General features: G+C 37.2%; 1 protein-coding gene across 2 annotated transcripts in view; it reads right to left on the reverse strand.

Annotated features, from left to right (window-relative positions):
• The window catches only part of ERG (ETS transcription factor ERG), a 150144-nt gene that overhangs the window by 48717 nt on the left and 81095 nt on the right, over positions 1-20332 (reverse strand). Inside the window, exon 1 of one of the 2 annotated variants that reach the window (XM_072398302.1) lies at positions 18779-18930. The exons of the other annotated variant lie outside the window; for it this stretch is intronic. Coding sequence (XP_072254403.1) covers positions 18779-18796 — 18 coding nt within the window. The 5' untranslated portion in view covers positions 18797-18930. Of the gene's footprint in view, positions 1-18778; positions 18931-20332 lie in introns of those variants that run through there. 2 annotated transcript variants of the gene reach the window in all.

Below are 20332 nucleotides of genomic sequence, written 5' to 3' on the forward strand. Positions count from 1 at the left end.
ATACACATTGATGCTAACTCCACGTTAGAAAAATATGTATATGAAAATAAATTGCTTTTGCATTCTATAAAGGTTTATTGTATCAACATGCTGTTATTTGTGTTTTGAAGGCAAAGCAGTGTAGGTATGCACAAACAAGGACAAATTATTTTGTTTAATACTGTATTGTATCAGACAATTACGGCATTAAACTGAGGCACACTGCTCCCTTCAGGCTGCAGTGGTTTCTACAAGCTAAAACCTCAATAATTGGCGGTGAAAAACTTATCTATGTTTATCAAAATTGAAAGCTCAATGGCTGGAAATGTTAATCTACAAGTTGATGACACCTAGCATATATGCTGGAAATGTAAACAGTAAAATGGAGTAGTATTTGAATTGAATTGATTGTGCAAACAGTGATTTAGGCCATGGACTTACATGATCGAATGGATTCGTTTTGTAGACTACTGTTGCTGAATCTTCAGTATATGGTAAGTATGGCCAGCTTTAGATAATCAGTAGTTACTGCACTGGGTCTCTGAAGAATAAAACTTGTGTGCAATGGACACCTAGTCTTGTCCTAGATAGTGTACATGGGCAGCACAGTAATACGCAATTCTGCCCGTCAGTCCTAGAGTTCTGAATTGGTTTACTCACAATACCACAAAACACATGGTGAGTTTGATGTTGCAGCAAAACATGTGAGTCCGGAACATAGGATTCATGAATTTAGAGAAAAGGAACAAATGTCAATTGCTTTATTCTGCAAGGCACTGTGTAAAAGGCTGGTTCCACAAAAATATTTGAAATAATAATAGTAAAACTATATTTTTGGCCTTGGAATTCCATAGCGATGTCTAACATCCTTTCAGTTTACTCCAGGGAGTAGAGAGTCATAAAAAGCAAGCTAAACCCCCCTGCCATTGTATTTCAGATAACATAACTTCACTGGAGCATCAAACAAAAGAGGCGAGCAGTTTATTTTCCTTTGTTCAGATACAGCTGCTATTAACAATTTCTTGGAACAAAGGTAATTAGTTTTTTGTGAATTCTTCAGGCCGTTTCCTTTAAGTTAGTCAATGTAATGGCCATTGCCTGATCGGTGTTATGCCAGGAATTTGGGTGAGAGCAAGAGCGTTGATGGAAAGTACAAAACGTAACGTCTACGCCGATCATTTAATACAATGGTGGTCAACTTGGTCAACGTGTCCAAAGGGTTGTGCATGTGTTTGACAGCCCAAGGCATATTGCCAAGAGATGTGAATTGCCAGGAACGTTACATTTTGGCCAGTTAGGCAGCCCATTCTAATAACTGTGCACAATACTGAAAAGTTAAGTGCAGTCAAGTCTGACTTTAAGTGCACTGGGGTGCTTTCTCCACTGCTGCACTCCATCAGTGGGTACTGAATGCTTCAAATTTTAGAGAGATCACTTAATGATATAAAGCTGTTCACTGCTCTATATTTCTATTAGGTCAAGGTGGCCTTAGGTTATACAAATTGGGGAGGGGGGTTTAATGGACGGGGCTTATATGTAGTATGGAGAATGATGCCAGACATTACTCGGTGTGCCAGTTGACCAGCACAGGACATATCGAACATTTAACATGAAAAGTTTTTCAATAAAAAGAAAGTGGTCGTCCAGGTACAGTCAGGCTGGTGAGGAACTGCCTACAGCAATGTTCCTCCAGAGGTTGGTAGGAAATCTTTGATCAATGAGCAATTTGTGCCTTTCAGGTCAGTTTAAGTGACACAAATGATCTTTTTTGGACCAAAGGCAATCTATAACGGTGGCATTGCCAAAGGCCAGCAATGTAAGAAGCATTCTTCCCACTACACTTATATACTGTAAGCTGGGGATATAGTATTTATAGCAGAGGTTGCTGGAAAACTTTTTAAGGGGTCCCCCATGGTTAAAAGGCTGCACTAGATGATGTTTGATGTCCTCGAAGCAATTTCAGTTAAGGCGAGGAAAACTTTTAAGGGAAGACTGAAGGACAGATTTTCTTATGAAATAGATTAAAAAAAAAAATAAAAACAAAAACTAGAATGATTTAGGATTTGAAATATTGCTATTGTGAAAACTGTAAATATAGAAATGTAAAAAAAATGCTGATATGTGTGTTTATAAAATAGTGAATAAAACATGGTGATTGTATAGGTTGCTTTAATTTTAAAAACATCAAGAAAGCGCAACACAATATATGCATGAATGGTTAAATCCCATGCTTGGTTTTCACTTGGCATCTCTGTTCCATTAAGGAAATCTCCATTTACTTTCTGTCCAACAGACACAACAGGAAGTGATAGGAAATCTCTCTAAAGTGAGGGAAATCCTATTTTAGTAGTCATCGGAACAAAAGTCCCGGTTAGAGAATTCCCTCTCTGTTTTGGTGATGACCCAAAATTTTAGATTTCCCATCACTTTCAGACTCGGAGACAATGGGCACCAGGACAAATAGGGATTTACTCTTCCTATTAAGGGTACAGGCAAAAGTACCAACCTACAACTGAAAAATATTATCCTCCACAGCACCTGGAATAACCATACTGCATGGCAACAGATCTTGTTATTACCTTAACATAATGCATGTCAACACTCATATATTAATTTCCTTCTATTGTTGTTCCATGCAGACCAGTATAAACTATAACTCAACTCAATGTTTTGGGGAGGCAGCTGTCCTGCTGCCTTGATGAATGGGGACTTCATGTCCCCCCAAAACAACATATCAGAAATACAAACCCGAAAGAGTTTCCAATCCTGTCCCACTGTATCAAAACTCAAAAATGTTATACTCTACAACAATTACCCCCAATATTTGCTGTTATTATTTTATAATTCTCCTTTATATTCTATTGTTAATATGTTTTTTTTTTTTTTTGCTGCCCCGTGGCTGAGAACTGTCTCCTAAATTGTAGCTTTGGATAGCAGTCTACTCTTATAATGATGTTATCATGTGGCCTTCAACTAAGCGCCAACATCGCAAAACAAAACACAGTAAAAGGTTAAAAAAAAAAAACACTTTAGAAGTGACTACAAAGGGGAAAATCACGTTCAAAGAGGCGATAACACAATTAGAGAACCCCCACCGAACACATGAAAAGCCCAGCATTGCTAATGTCCAGATCTCATTAAGTTCTCTAATGATTGTTGGAGATGTTTATGAATCACAACCTTTCAAATGGGACTGAAATTGATTTGAAAATGTTAAAGATGTTCCTTTGCGATAGAATAGGTTCTCCTCATTGTTTCGCAGCACTAAAGCTTTTAATACGCCGCTGGCGTTCCAGCTTGCTCCCAAAAGCCGCTGACAGGTCAAATGGCTGAGCAGAATCAGTTGAGGGAAGAGGAAGTCTTGTCGGAAATGAGATTAATCTTGTAACGAGTGTTCAGGGCTGATAACCCATCTGCGTTTAGAAGAGCTTTAACTAGCCAGCTATTAACCTTCACCTGACGAGCGGCATTCAACTGTTATAAACAACATTAAAAGGGGCAGGCTCCCTTTTTCCATCCAGACTAAACATTGACGGTCGAATTCCATGTTGAGGACGCAAGATGCGGCCTGTAGATTATGAATTCCATTCTGGGTGATTGAGCGGGGAAAAAAATGAATAGCTGAGTGTTATTCCATTGAGAAAAATAGGAGTTCAAGGGACACATAAATTATGTATCAGTTGTTATTATAGAATTGTGAGACTGTTTACTTATAGTTGTGGCTGTGTATTTAGGCTTGTGTATATGCAGAAGGTCATCCATGACCATGACCATGGACATGAAAAGTGTCTCCTTTCCTCTCCATTTAGGTGTTCATCTATATATACCCTTCATTGTAACAGGTGGTCAATGGCCAATAGGCAAAGCCAATTGGTGGAAGACACTGGTGCCAATCTTGACCTTCCAGCCCAATTGACTTTGATCAGTTTTAATTTATCTCTTCAGTTCAGAAACTTCAAATCACAAAACCCAATGGCAAAATGTTGTAGGGATTTCTCAAATGCATGTGTTCAATTGTGTTTCATCCCCAATCTTAAGCTCTATATCATCCCTTTATTGTAATGGTTGGTCAATAGGCACAAACAATAGGTGGCAGAGACTGGGGCCAATTTTGATCTTTTTGCCTCTGTCTCAAATCAGTTTTTATTTATGCTTTCAGTTATGTAACTACAAATCACAAGACCCAAAGACCAGATTTTATAGGGATTCACAATACTTGTGTTCCCCTACTATCTGTTGAAATTTTAAGATTAAGAATTCTTCATCCTTAATAATAAGCCTTTATCAGTGCTGATAGATGCTCTATGTTGGACTTATTCATATCTGCTATCTTTGCAAACCCTACCACCACCACAAATTAAAGCCCTGTGTATATTAGGGTAGGAACCTCCAAAAAAGCACTTTTATATTTTGGGTCAGAACAAGTGGCCAAAAAGTGACTGATTATAACTCAATATACATCAATTAATTTTACTATGTTGGAGGAAAGTGTATATTTTGACAGTTTTTGAATAATGTATAGTAGAGTTAAAATCCCCTCTCAGATTTTATCTATGGAGTGCTTTTCTTTCAAATTAGAGCTGAGGGAAAATCTTCAAGGTGAACCAAGCAGCAAACAACAAAAAAGCCTACAAAGTTACTAGCCTTTACTCATGTTATCCAACAAATGTGTGTAGGAGATCCTAAAAATGTATCCTAATCCAAACTAACACTCACCTATCAACTGTATATGTCCCAACCAGTCCAAAACCATAGTTGCCCTAATAAAAGCCTTCATACTCAAAAGAGAAGACCATTTTAAACATGAGGGCCCATACTAAGTGGTGCTTTTTTGTTTTTTGTTTTTATTAGATATCAGGTTGTATGCTGCACTTATGTGGCTTTAGCTCAGAGTACAACTGTGAACCCTCCTTAGATGCTTACAAGAAGATATTTTATACTCTATGGCCAAGATCAATTTATGTACACTACTTCACTGTCTGCCAGGGGCCAGTTAAGTTGAGATCATGTGATCAATGATGCCTTGGAATTTGTTTAAGTGATTGTCATCCAAAGGGACCCAGAGGGGTATGGTGGAGCATGTGAGAGGTTTATGTATATTTAGGGGTTGCTGAATTTCTAAGTTATTGCAGCAAATATAAATTTGTGCATGTGGTATCAACAAAGTTTTCAAGGCTGTACACTATTCAAGAACATCTGTCCTTGTTCCCCAATAAAAACATTCTACAATATAAAATTCTTAACACAATACCCTAAAAAGTTTTTTTTTGTCTTTTGATAATGGTAAAGTACTGGAGTATAATAATGGATCAACTATAAAAACTTTCACTATGGGCAATTCAGCTTCACTTCTGTAATCACAGATTTCTGTTCCCAAAAAACAACCCAATCTGCTTCCAAATTGGTCACAGGTATTGAGCAAAAGGGAGCCATCAAAAAAAAGGTAATACATTGTAGCCTTTTCAGTAGACGTCGCTTTTATTATTCTCAAACAGACCAGAGAATTGGAAGTCTGTCGGGGATGGCAAAGTGCACGTAGGCATTGGCTGATTCCACAGTTCAGCTCATTAATCTGAGCTAGACACCGAGTAGATCCGCAGAACATAACAACTTGCTCTCCCTGTGCACTTAAGATAATGCAATACAAATATTTTCTACAGAAGCTCACAAATGGTTATTTGACTCACTCTTATACTGCACATAATTACAACAGTCAGAGTTCCAAGTTAAATAATATTAGACTAGCCTGAGCCAAAATTGGTTTGGGACGGAGCCAGATTGAACGACTTGTGGAACAAACCCCAACCACACCAAGTTCCACAAGCCTGTGTAGATGTCACTATCACTTACACACAGCCGTTTTCACTGTAATCATAATATTGGAGCAGAAAAGGTTGCTAGGGGGCTGCTTCTGTTCTTTTATTAGCTTCAAGATACTAAAAGAGAACAAGATCCATACATCTTTGCATTCCCATAGAGCAAAAAAGTATATAGCATAGCAAAAAATATATGAACACTTGTGAAAACATGCAGTGGTGGATGCAGCCAAAAGTGGACCCCGGGGCAAAACAAGCTGATGAGTAACCCGACAGATCACGGTGGACCGAGGTCCAATAGCCAGTAGAAACAGACCAGAGGTATCCCCTTCCTAGCCGGGCACCAAGAGATGGATAGCAGGGCTGCCCAAACGGGGTTCTGTGGGTGTATAAGCTGGGCAGTGAGGGAAGAAGGGCGTGTGAAGGCAGATGTAGGACCATGCAAGTTGCTGTAGGGGTCCCTGCTAGCTTAAGAGTGTGGAGGACCCTCATGCAGTGGTATACTTTGCACACTGCTATGTCACATGTGCCAGGGGCAGATATAGGAGGTGCAAAAAATGCTAAATAAGTGAGGGGAGCCAAGTCAGTTTTATACAAGTGCCCACTGTTGGCTACGTTCGCCACTGTCATGTATGTCCAATATGTGCAACAACACAAACTTAATCTGTACGCGTTTCTTCCTACACTCTAAAGGAAAAACTAAGCTCTTACTGGGAATAATTTACTAAAGGAATATAGCTTGTTCACTAGCATAATGTAAGTGAACAACCTATGTGGTGATAGTTCACTTTGCAAAGATTACCCAATCACATGCAAGGGAACCCAAAAAATTGTGTTTTCTAGCACGATTGGATGGTTGACGTCAGCAGAGCTTCATCTCATCACTAAACGACATATCACTTGCAAGTGGATAATTCACTTTACAATGTGAACAGACAATATCCCTTTAGTAAATCAACCCTATTGGGGTCTATTAATAAATGTTTTTAGTCAACTATTACCAAAATGTGCACAGTTTTCATATTGGATTCAATTATAAAATGTTTGAAGTAGCTTTTATAGTTCATACATATTTCTAATTAATTAAAATTTTTGATATAGGTTGGGTGAATCTTGAGTGAACATAGTTATAAATGTACTCCAATGGGCCTGATTTATTAAAGTTCTCCAAGCTTGAGAGAATATCCTTTCATCAGTGAAGCTTGTCAATCCAGTAAATCTGGAATGGATTTCTTAAACATCATTTGTTATTTTCTAGCAAATGTTTTTAATCCTGGACCAGATCCATTTCAGGTTTGCTGGATCACCCAGCTTCACTGGTGAAAATGTATTCTCCCTAGCCTTGGGGAACTTTAATAAATCAGGGCGGATGTGTCAGTGTTGGGGATCAATACTCCAATTATTTATTCGTCTTGTCTCCAATTACACCTAAACTGTACTTTTTTATTTATCTTTTTTATTTCCAACCTTCTTTTCATCAGAATGATCTTTTATTTTTTTTTTACTTACCTTTCCCTGAAGTTGAAAAACTCAAATGCTTTATAAACAGATCCAACTCCATTTTTCAATATTTGAGATTACCCTAAAAATATTGATCCTGTTGCATAATTGGATGATGAATTGCAGTGCATACAGACAGTATATAAAGCAAGAGGGTAATTTAATCCAATAGTGCGTGTCCAAGACTGAAATATCAGCCATGTGTAGAGAATATTTACTGCCGCCTACATGACAAAACTGCTCACAGATCATTGTGGTTGTGAATATTTTGCATTGAATCTGTTTTTTCAGCGGTGAGGTTCTGCAGCATTGAGTAAGTCTATACTTCCCTGACGAAACCTCCAGAAAGCAGAGCCAGGAGTGAGGTCCCTCTTACTGTACATCCGTCTGTCCAGCTATATGGGATTCAGGGCTAATGATGGAACGGCTCATGTAACCGTGGGTGAGAGGAATGGGAAGGAATAAAATTCCTTTTTAATGAATATATACTGTATAGTACTATTGTAACCCAGACCACACAAATATATGGAGCAATTATGAGGTTTATAGATCACAGCCCACAAGATAAAAAAAACAGTTATTCCGATTCACGGAGATGATTCAGAATCTGTCATACTTTAATATGTTTCAAGGACACTCTGCTATTTTTGCTATTTGGCTTTAACTGTAATACTGTTAAAGTCATTTCTGGCATGCTCATATATATACATGCTTGCTATGTTCAGTTTGATTTCACATAGAGGGTTGTAGGAGTTTTATCTAGTGTCGCAATATCCGATAATGCAAATTGCATCCTGCAAAAAATGAATTGTGGGTTAAGCCACATAAAAAGTATATTGACTACAGTTAAAAATCAATTCCAACTAAATACAGATGTTAAATACATAAAACGGACATAAAGGATTTTTATTTCTGTCCATCCAGTCCTGCCATGTATGCAATTCTGCCACATTCAGAGCAGGAGGTCTATTTCTTTCTGTTGCAGCCTTAATGTTCCTCCGTACTACACTACTCTTAATAATTCCCTCCACAGTTCTGTACAAAGATCCAGGAACTGGGACCACAATTTTTTTACATCCCGTGATGTTCTCCTGCCCATCCCTGTGCAATGTAGTTCCTGGTCAGGACCTGTTTTAGGGTAGGGCAAACTGAATAAATACTAAGGGTCCCCATCTTTTCCATGACCACAATTAATAAAATGGCAAGGGTCCAAGGAGGTGGAATGATGTGCACTTGGGCCCTCAACTTTATATTTGTCCAGGGTAACATTGTGCCTATACCTCCCTTGACCATAATGCTGGCTCTTTCATCTTCTAGTTTAAGTGTTGGGGTACACAATATACATTAAAATGCGTTTAGATACATTAATGATGCAACTAAACCCAAGAACAAAAGGATTTGCAACTTGAAATCCTGCCAGTAACACACATTATGGGCTACGATGACATGAATGCTCATGAAACCTACTGTGTCCATGGAGGAGCAGCATTGTCACCCAGGGACAAGAAGTTTGTTAAGACTATAGAGCACAACCTCTTATTATCTCCAATGTAGGGGCAGTAAGAAATGGAAATAATACTGATATTACAGTACAGGCAGAGCTCCCAGGAACTTTCAGCTCACCTCAGTTTTTTTCTTTTTTGCACTTATTGAATAGAACTATTTCAATAGTGTATTTACAAGACCAAAAGAAATGTTTTTGTTATAGATCCCATACACTTTATGTATAAAATAACTGGAATAATCTGTGTTTTTTTCTAATTTGTGTCCATGGTTCAGTATTAGGATAAAATGAGGGCCACCGGTCACAGTAATAGGTGTGCAACCGACACAGATGGCTAACTGAAAGCTCAGAAGCTGGCAGAATCCAGGAAAGAAGGGAGCAGTATTGGATGTGAGTGCAGGAAAAGGATTGAGAGAGCCATCAATTCTCCCAACAAGGCAGGAAACATTATGATTCCGCTGCAGCACAACGATGAGCACATGGCGCATGGCCTTCAGGAAAACTACTGGAGCAAGGAAGGGATATCACCTGGGATGCTACTGGAATGGAGACAGATGACTGTCCAGCTGTGCCGTCAATGTACTGTCTCTCAACAGCTTCATCTGCCTAATAGATTGTAAAATTGGAGAAAAGGACTTGTCCAATATATGATTACTACATCAAGACAGGTTCTCTTCTAAGGAGTTTCTCACTTATCTGTATTTTTAGCCTAGTGCTTTATAACTCCAGATCCCAATACATGAATACACGTTTAGTAGTGACTGCATAAAAAACTTCTCAGTAGGCTAATTTTAAGGCATGTAGTTCCACTTATTGAATAATGTTATCTGAATTGAAGGAAGGAGTTAAAGTGTATGTAAAGCTTTTTTTGTTTTGAATACAATGTGGAAGGTTTAGAACCCTTGTCAGGTTTTTGATTGTCATCTGTGCCTCTACTAAAGGGATTCACCCTCCCTATTCATTGTCCACAGTACAGAATGCGTATCCAAATTCACAAGTTTCAATTTGTTACTGAAACTTCCTGGTTTGAACCTTTATACCATATACTTCAATGTGCACCGAAGCTCAGGGGTTGTCTTCTAACAAAGTGAGGAAATGCGGTGTTCGGCCTTTGGGACTCCCATTGTTTTTTTTTATTAAATGGCTATACAGTATTGGTAAACTGCTTTGGGATTTTCTCTTTTCTCCCTAATTAGTATGGCTTGTTTTTTTAATTTTAGAGTTACAAGCATGGTGGCATTTGTCAATAGGCAACTTTTAGGCTTTTGCTTTAGGCATATGCTTCAAAGGACAATGCATAATAAACCTATGATCACACTCCACCAAACTTTGGAGTCTAGTTCTTAGTCTTCATTTTTTTTGCCTTTCGAAATAGTGTTGACTATCTTCTCTGAAATCTTTATGTACTCCTCCTCTATCCATACTGGTTCAGCTCAACAGTTTTCCAAAGATGGCTGCTACACTAATAGGCCACAAAGTGTCTGCCCTCCGACCACCCACTTCTTTGGCTTTCCTCACTTTTACTGGCAAGTTTCCTTGAAGTCCTTTGTGAGCAGGCCATGCCAATAATTGAAGGGCGTTTGTCTGTGATTTGGTCTAATTTGAGTCTTTGGTTCTGGTATTTAGAATGCAATTGTGTGACTAGGAATTTACACTTGCAAATACTTGGGACAAAACCAACCAGAAAAAAAAAAAAAAAAAAGAGTTCCTTGCTGTCGCAGCCAACGATTGGGCCATGAGTTCTCTTTTATGATTTATGGTGAAATGTGAGGTTCTTGTTGAGTTGACTATAAATGATAAGTATTTTTGGAAATTAGTCAAACATCTGGTAGAAAAGATAAAATGCTTTGCATGACTACCTCCCTGCAATGTGTCACAGAGCTTCTGCAGACAGCATGGGAGAGACATGAGCAGACATAATTAAAGGAGTTTTCTATCCAAATCGGGTCTTTATGTCTTTTAAAGGGAACCTGTATGCAGTCATCTTGGTATTTCCTATGCACTTGTTCCAGGCCAATGATTCACTGGGTTGCAAACAAGAAACAGCAAATCATAAGCTTGCAATTAAGATTTGGTGTCATAAGGTTACAGTGTCACGTTATCTGGGGCTCCAAGGAAAAGAGTTTCTCCCTCATTGCCCATTCTGATAACAATGGTTACATTTGGTATCATTGGAGATATAGGGCTGGATTTATTAAAGCTCTCCAAGACTTGACATATTAGACTATTTTGGGTGAAACATGGATATCCAGCAAACATAAAATGAATGTCATAAAATAATTTTCTATTTTTTGGTGAATATTTTTAATCCTGGACCAACTCCATTCTAGGTTGCTGGATCACCCAGGCTCAGCCATGATAGTCTATCTTCTCCAGTCTTGGAGAGCTTTAATAAATAGGGTCCATAGTGTTTTTAACAATTGTTTTGCCTTAGAAAAAAATCTTTCACTATAGTTAAACTTTTTACATTGCAAAGCTCAAACTTTACAGAACTACTGCTCAGATGGGTAACCAATGCCTGCTGCTGGTAAAAAAGACAAGGCACTTCTTCTTAATAATCATAAGAAAAGGAGGCCTTTGTGAATAATAAATATTTCAATATTTAGTCATGGCAAAATATTAATCAAAAGAAGGCCTCCCGGAGCTCCAGTCTCCTCTTCAGTCTTGCACAGTTATATAAGTTCCTCTCCTGTACCAAGCTTCTCACAAGCCTGTAAATCCTAAGCTCATAGGGCCTGATTTAAAAAAACTCTCCAAGGCTGGAGAGGATACACTTTCATCAGTGAAGATGGGTGATCCAGCAAACCAGGAATGGATCTGGTCTATGTTTGAAAACATTTGCTAACAAATAGCAAATTACTTTTAGGAAATCCATTCAAGGTTTGTTGGATCACCCAGCTTCACCGATGAAAGTGTATTCTCTCCAGCCTTGGAGAGCTTCAATTAATCAGTCCCCCCTGTCTAGTTAACTTCTGATGGTTTATAAAAAACACAGATGTCTTCATCAACTTTTTATGGTATTCTAGAATAAAGTTTGATATGTTCATGATGTTTGATTGGGATTTGAACAGCATTTTTTTTAATATGAAGCTCCAGAAAGAGTTTTGCTAAGTCAATCACACCAAACTGCAACAGCAGCATAAAGCTAATGATAAAATATCTGAGGACAGACACTTCCTCTGTCAATTTCCCATGCAGATAACTGGCCAAATCAAGGAGGACCAATAAAGGAAGTGCTTTCAATAGAAACTTCCTGTCTAATAGTGCCCTGTCCAATATTTCCAATAAAGGTAAAACATTATCCTTTAATTAAGCAGACATGCGGGATTTCATTTAGGAAAAGTATCCATGTTGCCTGTCCTACAGCAGTTAATCATCTTTTCCCTAATTAAACCATCAATGGTTAAAAAGTATTTCCTGTACATCCCTTTGGACATGCATAGTCCCTAATTTTGCACTACTGAATATTTTATGGAATTTTTTTTATATATACATAATTGTAATCAACCCAAAGTGAACAGAATAATAGGTTTGTTTTTGGTACATTGGCTTTCAGTGGCAACAACTCAATTCTCGTTTTATTCTTTTTTTTTTATATCAAATCAAACCTATCTCAGATTTTTATTTGCAATCTGTTTATTTGCGGTGTCACCATTGGTGAGATCCTTTTTTCTTTTCAATTGCTACTGTAATGCTTATTCTTATTATACACTTGTAATTACTGTCACGCTTAATGGTTGTTAAAGATCATTTTATGTTTTGGAATAATAATTGTAAGCTGCTTAGTTTTTTGTTTTATATAGGGAGGGGATGGAGGATGAGCACGAGGAGCCCTGCTGTGTTAATATACAATATTATAACAATAGTGGCCCTTAGCCGATGGTTGTTCCTAATCCAACATGGCGAATCACTAGTATGATCATGTCAGGAAACACCTGTACTAACTCTAGATTTTAGCTCCAGGCAATCATGAATGATTGTGTTTGGAGAGTCCCATCTCAAGTACGTATATATATATATATATATATATATATACACATACATATACACACACTTAGGCGGAATCACCCCTTCAATATCTTTACCAGGGGTCATTACATCTACAATGGACCTCTTTTATCCGCATTCAGACTGTACTTTCCAGGTCACAGGAGGACAACAATAATCTGATGGAAAAAATGTAAAAGTGTATTTTACATGCCTCACATCACCAACAGAGAACTCTATATCATTCATCGTAATTTTTTCTGGAAATTCCCAAATGCCAAAAAAACAATCAGCAATCTTTCACTGATCTATGCTTTTGAACTATTGAATTAAACTTGAAGCTATGACGAGCCATACGGAGTGATTGTGAAGGTATTGAAGCCCCTTGACTATTAGGAAAGGGAGTCTTGACTGCTGGAAACATTACCTTGACTGCTGGATACCTGTATCCATCCTATTGGATTTATAGGATAAATGATAGGGTTAAAGAAAATGAAGGTGGAGTAAACAAACAATTGTAAAGAACTGGGATGGAATTACTGAACCCTTTTGGAGCCCACCAACAGGACTTGAAGTGTCTTCCGAACCTCCTTCCCTTTTGTTGTGTTTTGCCCCTCTCCCCCATAATTTACTTTCTTTTACAGGTTTTCACAACTTTATTGCTGTTTTGCCAGCAGCAGTACCTTGTCAGGTGTGTGAAGGTGACAATATAAAGCAGTGTTTCTCACCCAAGTTCCATGGAACTCTAAGGTTCCTCCAGAGGTTGCTTGATGTTCCCCGAGCAATGAGCAATTTGTATCTCTCAGGTCAGTTTAGGTGACACCATTGATCGTTTTGGCTATTTGTAAGAATTACTTTCTTCCCAATGGCCAGCAAAGGAATAGAGGAATTCGTCCCACTGATCACCACACTAATATACAGTGAGCTGTGGATTTAGCTAATATAGAAGACCTGAAAGGTATTTCAAGGGTTCTCCCATGTTAAAAGGTCAGGAAGGACCTATATAGAGTATAGTTTAATTTTGCATCCAGTTTCATTTGACTCTGACACGCCTGCCATCACCGTATTGTAGACATGATATTTCTGATACTTCTCTCAAATCATCAAGGCTGCGGTCAGCATGTCAGTTACAGCGCTCGCAGTAATTGCCTTTAGTCACACAAATGAAACATAACAAAGCTGCGTAATAACCACAAACCTCAAAATGTCACTTGGACACATGAAGTAGCACTTAGCAAAGGCTCCATCTGCTCAACAGAAAAGAAAGGCAGTTTGCACTGTGCAATATTTTTTTCCTTGGGTTGTGACTGACAAACAGCAGAGATAAGAAATACAATAAAATTAAAATATTTCATATATTGAGGAATAACAATAACATAATAATGAAAAAAAATCAAGAAATTGGGCCTGATCTATTCAAACTCTTCAAGACTGGGTAAGATATACTATCGTGGGATAATCTGGGTGTTCCAGACATTGTGGGATGAATCGGGTTTAGGATTTAAAACATTTGCCAAACATTTTTTCTTTCAAGAAATTAATTCCTGGTTTGCTGGATCACTTAGGCCATGCCATGATGGCTTGGAGAGGTTTAATAAATCGGGATCATATCTACAGAAGGGGAGGGGGGGGGATAAAAGACCAGTCTCCCTGGACAAGTAGAGAGAACAGAAGTAACCAGTTTTTATTACAAGAAACTTCTTAACAGAGGCAAACTTTCACAATGGATTACTAAGGGGCTCCTACCATCTTTGCTGGATGTTTTATTATCAAAAGATTTTTATTTCATTGAAAATGTAAAAGGAAGATTTAGAAATCACAAAGCTGTGGGGGACAGGTGGAGTTAGGAGTTTGACAGGTGGATCATACTCTTGAAGTTACTAGGGCCATTTATGCCCATTTTAACAAGGGAGAACCCTTGAAATTTCTTTTAGATCTTAGGGAGCACCTTCTATATTCACTGTATGCACAGCTCAATGTACATTAGCATGGTGGTCAGTGGGAAGAATTCCTCTTACATTGCTGGCCATTGGGAAGAATGTCACGCTTAAAGATCGCCAAAAAGATCATTGGGGTCACTTTCAATGAGCTGAGAGGTACAAACTGCTTATTGCTCAAGGAACCCCCAGCAACCTTTGGAGGAACCGTGGTTGAGAAACACTGATGTAAAAGCTCATTATCTAATGCAAAAAATCGGGTTGTCCCAACCCACCAGGCCCCGTTATGACTATAATATCAGAGTCGGGTAGCCTGAATCTTTAGGGGTTGATTTAGTGAAAGAGTAAAAAATATTAACTCAGCAAAGGGAACTTCTCTTATCAATATGAAACTTTTATTCACATCAATCATGTACAACACAGAATACTTTCTTTTTCTTATTATCTCTTCATTTGATTTATTTTCAAATATGAACACAACTTTGCCTTGCTAAATGAACATTCGGAGAAATAAATATTCATCGGCCTTAGTAAATCATCCGCATTGTCTCACTGAGAACCTTCTAGTTATGAAACAGCTACTTAAGTTCATAAATTTTTAGTATTTAACTGGCTTTGGAACAATGTATTATTTTTATCATTATTATTAAACAGGATTGCTTTTATTACCCAGTGTATTTAAAAGCTGATTCTTGGCAGTGTCCTTAAATACAAACTAAACAAATTACTGGAGCCTGTTTTATAAGGACCGACGATTTATTTTCCTTGGAAATGTTGCTTCTATGAGTTTCTCTTGGGTATACCATTGGGGCATTCTACAATTACAACCCCCATATCTATGCCAGGGTGAAATGAATGCAGTGAGACTGTAAAGCAAGTTTGGCAATTTATGAAAAAAAAAATCCACACCCATTTTGCCATAAAAAATTCCAGATAATGTATACCCCCTTCCCTGAATCATGCATCGTCTATTATGTTTAATGAAACGAGAAATGTAGTGTGATTGTTTTATAACTTTATGACACTGATTTCTTTTAAGTGTAAAAGTCCAACAACCTAAAATAGTCAACACAATTCACAAAACTTTAATGATCATTATTGTCCTTATTTTTCTGTTAGAGCCAATGATTGCTAAATAAAGCAGTAATATGGCTAAAACTAAGGATTCTTCCAGCTAATAATACATGCAAAATAGCTTAATGAACCAAGGCTAAATCTGGGTAAAATAGAATTAAAAAAAGTATAATATAGTTATAATATTATATAACTTCCGTGATACATAGCTGCTAATAACTTTTACTGAATATTTGAAATAAGACTTTGGATGTTCATACTATAGAAACCCAAGGACACCCAATCAGAAAGTCTTGTAATTGGCTTGATTACAGAAACATGCATTGTTGATGTGTTATTTAATACAACGTTACTACATTGATTGCCTATAAAAGAACGATAGTTCCTTCAGCCAATTTTGATATTTTGGACTCCCAACTTTGTACAATGAGAAGATCGTTAAACTGGATTTTACATTTACTGGTTCTTTTAAGTAATTTGTGCTATTTCTGTTCTAAAGTACAGCAATAGCAAGAAGAACAACTTTTTTTAACATGGGGAAACCCTTGAAATAACTTTCAGGTCTTTGGAAACCCTTCTATAAACACTATATCCACCGGTCGCACTATATTAGTGTGGTGGTCAGTGGGAATATTGTCTCTTACATTGCTGGTCATTGGGAAGAATATCACCCTTACAGATAGAACAGATTGAACAATTTTAACTGACCTCTGTACAGTTTTTGCATTTATTTTTTCTGCATTTGATATTTGCAAGGAAGGTCATCAAAATGTTATTAAGCCCTGCATATGGTGGATCAAAGGTTGTGTCCTACCTTTTTTGCATTGGGTTTTCTTTGGATGAATCATCATGTCCTATTAAGTTACATGTGAACTCAACAGCTCAAACTGAACTTTTGCTTGACAAATGCTGCGGTTGTTATTCAAACATTGCAAATGCAAAGGTTGCAAATTCTCTTGCTATTTCATAGGTACATTGTCAAGTTATAAAAAGAAACAAACCCGTCAAATTCAACCACTAGGTAAATAAACAGAATATTGCATATTCCAGATAGAACCATATATATGTAGTTGATCCAGAGGAAGGCAAAAATAAATTTATAAGAATACTGAGAGTTTATTTACTTCCATCACTACAATATATTACATAACATTAGTAAATAAACCAAAGAAGTATTATAAATGAAATCAACATAAGTTAGTTATAGGAAAAAATGAATCTGCAGTTTGCCACCTATTCATCCCCCCCCCCCAAAAAAAAAAAATTGCATCAGTGTCAACCACAGCTGTTAACACTTTGCATATTGCAGATCATTTGAGCCTACTGAAAATTTTGCCAAAATTTTATTCCTAATGCTAAAGCTTACTAATTTCACTATTCCCTACACTAAATCACAAAATTCAGCATTTATTATGTTATAAGTGTTTAAAAATGGTTGGAACAACATGATTTTTTATATATATTTGTATTCCGTTTTTATAACATATTATCTTATTCTTACACCAAATCTCTTTTATAACTTTGAGCAAAAAATAAGGTGAAAGTTAGTTAGTTTAGGACAGTTTAAAGAATTATTGTTGTAACATTTATGATTTTTAAAAAAAATGTTTTAAACAAATAAATGTTTCACCCTGCAGAGCACACATTTCTTTGTGAATTTATTATTTTCCACAACCTCCTGTTAGCACAGAACAATTATTGCCTTATCAAGACAGACCAGGCAGTAGGGATGATATAAATATTTTGTTCTGTGGCCGCTTCCATTGTTCTCAAAAAGTAAATGCTGCACATCAAAACCAGATAAAAAAAAAGTAACCACTCACTATACACACTGCTCTTATTATAAATTCACTATACATGTATTTGGCTATATTTACACAATTTTTTTACAATTTATTTTACACAATTTTGAAAATTTTCAGTTTTTAAAAAAATCACTTGATTTTCATTTGATTATTATATTATTATTATTTGTAAATTCCAATCTTCTAGCATGTATCTATCAGTGATTAATATGAAACCTTTTTCAAGATTTCTCTAAAAGGCATGAAAATATTTTTGAACTTTATTTTTAAGATAAACACCTTCCCGGAAAAAACGTCTATGAATTGTTTTTTTTACTTTATCATAGAAATAAAATCCTTTACATGTACATTGTATAGGAAAAATGTACTACAGTAGAAATGGATTTATCTATTTGATTGATATTATCCAGTTTTGTTGCATGATCAGCATATTAGTCCCCTTTTAAACATTTCATTCGTTCAAAAAAAAAAATTCTCTATTTTCAAAAAGGGTCAAAAAATGTGCTGGGCCATCAAAAAAGAGGTACATCAGGAAACAAAAAAAAGGTAAAAGGTATCAAAATGTAAAAGGCATAGCAAATCACACAAAAGAAAAAAATCTGTTTCTCATACACAGATATAAATAAATCACACATGATAATGAGAATATTCATAGCAAAGAAAACCTACCGTAACTCATCTTAACCCCAATTCTACAACATTTATAAAAATACATGTTTTATACAAATAAAACGACCGAAAAAATTCCCATGACAAAAACTTTTTGACTTCTTGACGAGTCCTCATTTTTAAAAAATTTTACCAGAAGACAAAAAAAAAAACCTCCCTGTTCCTAAACAGATAAAGCTGAAGGAATTGTATCACGCATGAAAAAATCAAGCAAAAAAAATAATAGTATTAGGCATAGAATCTCCAGACGAGGAATCGCGAAATAAAAAAATTACAATAAATACAATTTTGCAGAGATTCACGTTTTTAAAGCTTGCGGATGGTTGAAATAGGAAAAAGGAAATTTACTAAGCGTTGCAAAGGAAATCTTGTTGCCTTCTATTGTGGCAGTGGGGGTGTTGCTTGCCCAACCCAAATCTTTCTTGATATTAACAAAAAATGAACAAAAACAGTAAAAAGATCAAAAAAGTTTTGGATAGAACAAAGGAAAAGATAAAGATGTCTCACCTTGATGGTGCTTGCCATGGTGCTGATCAGTTTGATTGATTGTAAATTATTAGTAAAATAATTATTATAGCCTCGCGCTGACCAGAAAGTAGATTTTGATGGGGTTGTTTGGAGCGGATGAGATTGTGCTAGCTCCGGGAAATGAAGTCAGGCAATGACAGGAAGAGAGTCCTATTGGTGCTGGCCACAGTTTCTCTAAGAAACAGGATATTTGGGAGCACCAAGATAAGAGGGCTTGAAAACAATGATGTTTTTCTTGATGATACGTGCTAGAAGATATATATAATTTTTTTTTTTTGTAACTTGTCATATGCCCATGTTTGCTGGGGCAGGTGTGACAAAGTCCAATGTACAGTGATCTGCAAGTTCAAGCAGGATACAGATGTGTGGAATATGCAGCCAACTTTTTGCTTCAGCTCATTGTAGCCTCTCCCTGGAGGATAAGGCCATGTTTTGTTTTCAGAATGGCAACATTTATTCAGACATTTTGGATTGTTCATATATACATACAGATGTCCTTCGTTTTTTTCTATACCAGACATTGAGTTGGCGTTTCTTGTTTTGTAAAACTTACGCAAGCCGTGGCTGGTTTTGGTGGTCATTGAATCTAAAGAATAGGTGAATCTAACAGCTTTTTTTTTTTTTTTTTTGTTACCATGGGGTGTGTTAACCTTTTATAAATACCTGCAGATGATTATTAATATTAATAATAATAAACAGGATTTATATAGCGCCAACATATTATGCAGCGCTGTACATTAAAAAGGGGTTGCAAATGACAGATACAGACAGTGACACAGGAGGAGGAGAGGGCCCTGCCCCAAAGGACTTATATTCCTGCAATTCTCTCCAAGGTTTTCTTTTTTCAATAGGATGACCATCCACCTTCAAAAGCCACCTTTTGCCTTTATCCAATCTGCTGCATTCAATGCCCCCTGCTGGTTGATTGACAGCTGCCCTGAGCATTTAACAGCTTAGCCCGGAAATTGCTGTAGATCAGTGGTCACCAACCTTTTCAGGTCCGCGGACCACTAAAATCACTGGCTCCTGACTACGCATGCCCAGGGAGCCGGGTGTCACTCAAAAGGGGAGAACCCCCCCAGAGTGATCTCATTATGACATAACCACGCCCGCTCTCCCATGGCAGATCTGAGTCTTCAATGGGAGAGTGGGCGGGTTGTGAGCAGGGACACAGCTCACCCACTTCCCCGAGCCTAGGAACTGTCCGGGGGACGTGATCAGCGGTTCTGGCCTGTGCCTCCCCCCAGCGGGGTCCTTTTCCTGACCCCACTTGGGGGTGCACTTACCAGAGCCCTGGACCCCCACAATTTTCTCGCGGACCACCAATTGCCCGCCGCTGCTGTAGATGTCACTTTTTCCAGACAGTTTGATTTAAATAAAATAAGATTTAGTGGCAGAATCAATAGGAAATCATATGATGTCTAGAATAACAAATACCATTGTGTTATTGCTATTGACAAACTATATGTGTTGTTTTCTTTTTACATTTGCTTTTGGTTGCATTTTAACATTTCACATTTATCAAATATGGTC

Source organism: Pyxicephalus adspersus, chromosome 1, assembly GCF_032062135.1.
Source record: "Pyxicephalus adspersus chromosome 1, UCB_Pads_2.0, whole genome shotgun sequence".
NCBI classification, from domain to species: Eukaryota; Metazoa; Chordata; class Amphibia; order Anura; family Pyxicephalidae; genus Pyxicephalus; species Pyxicephalus adspersus.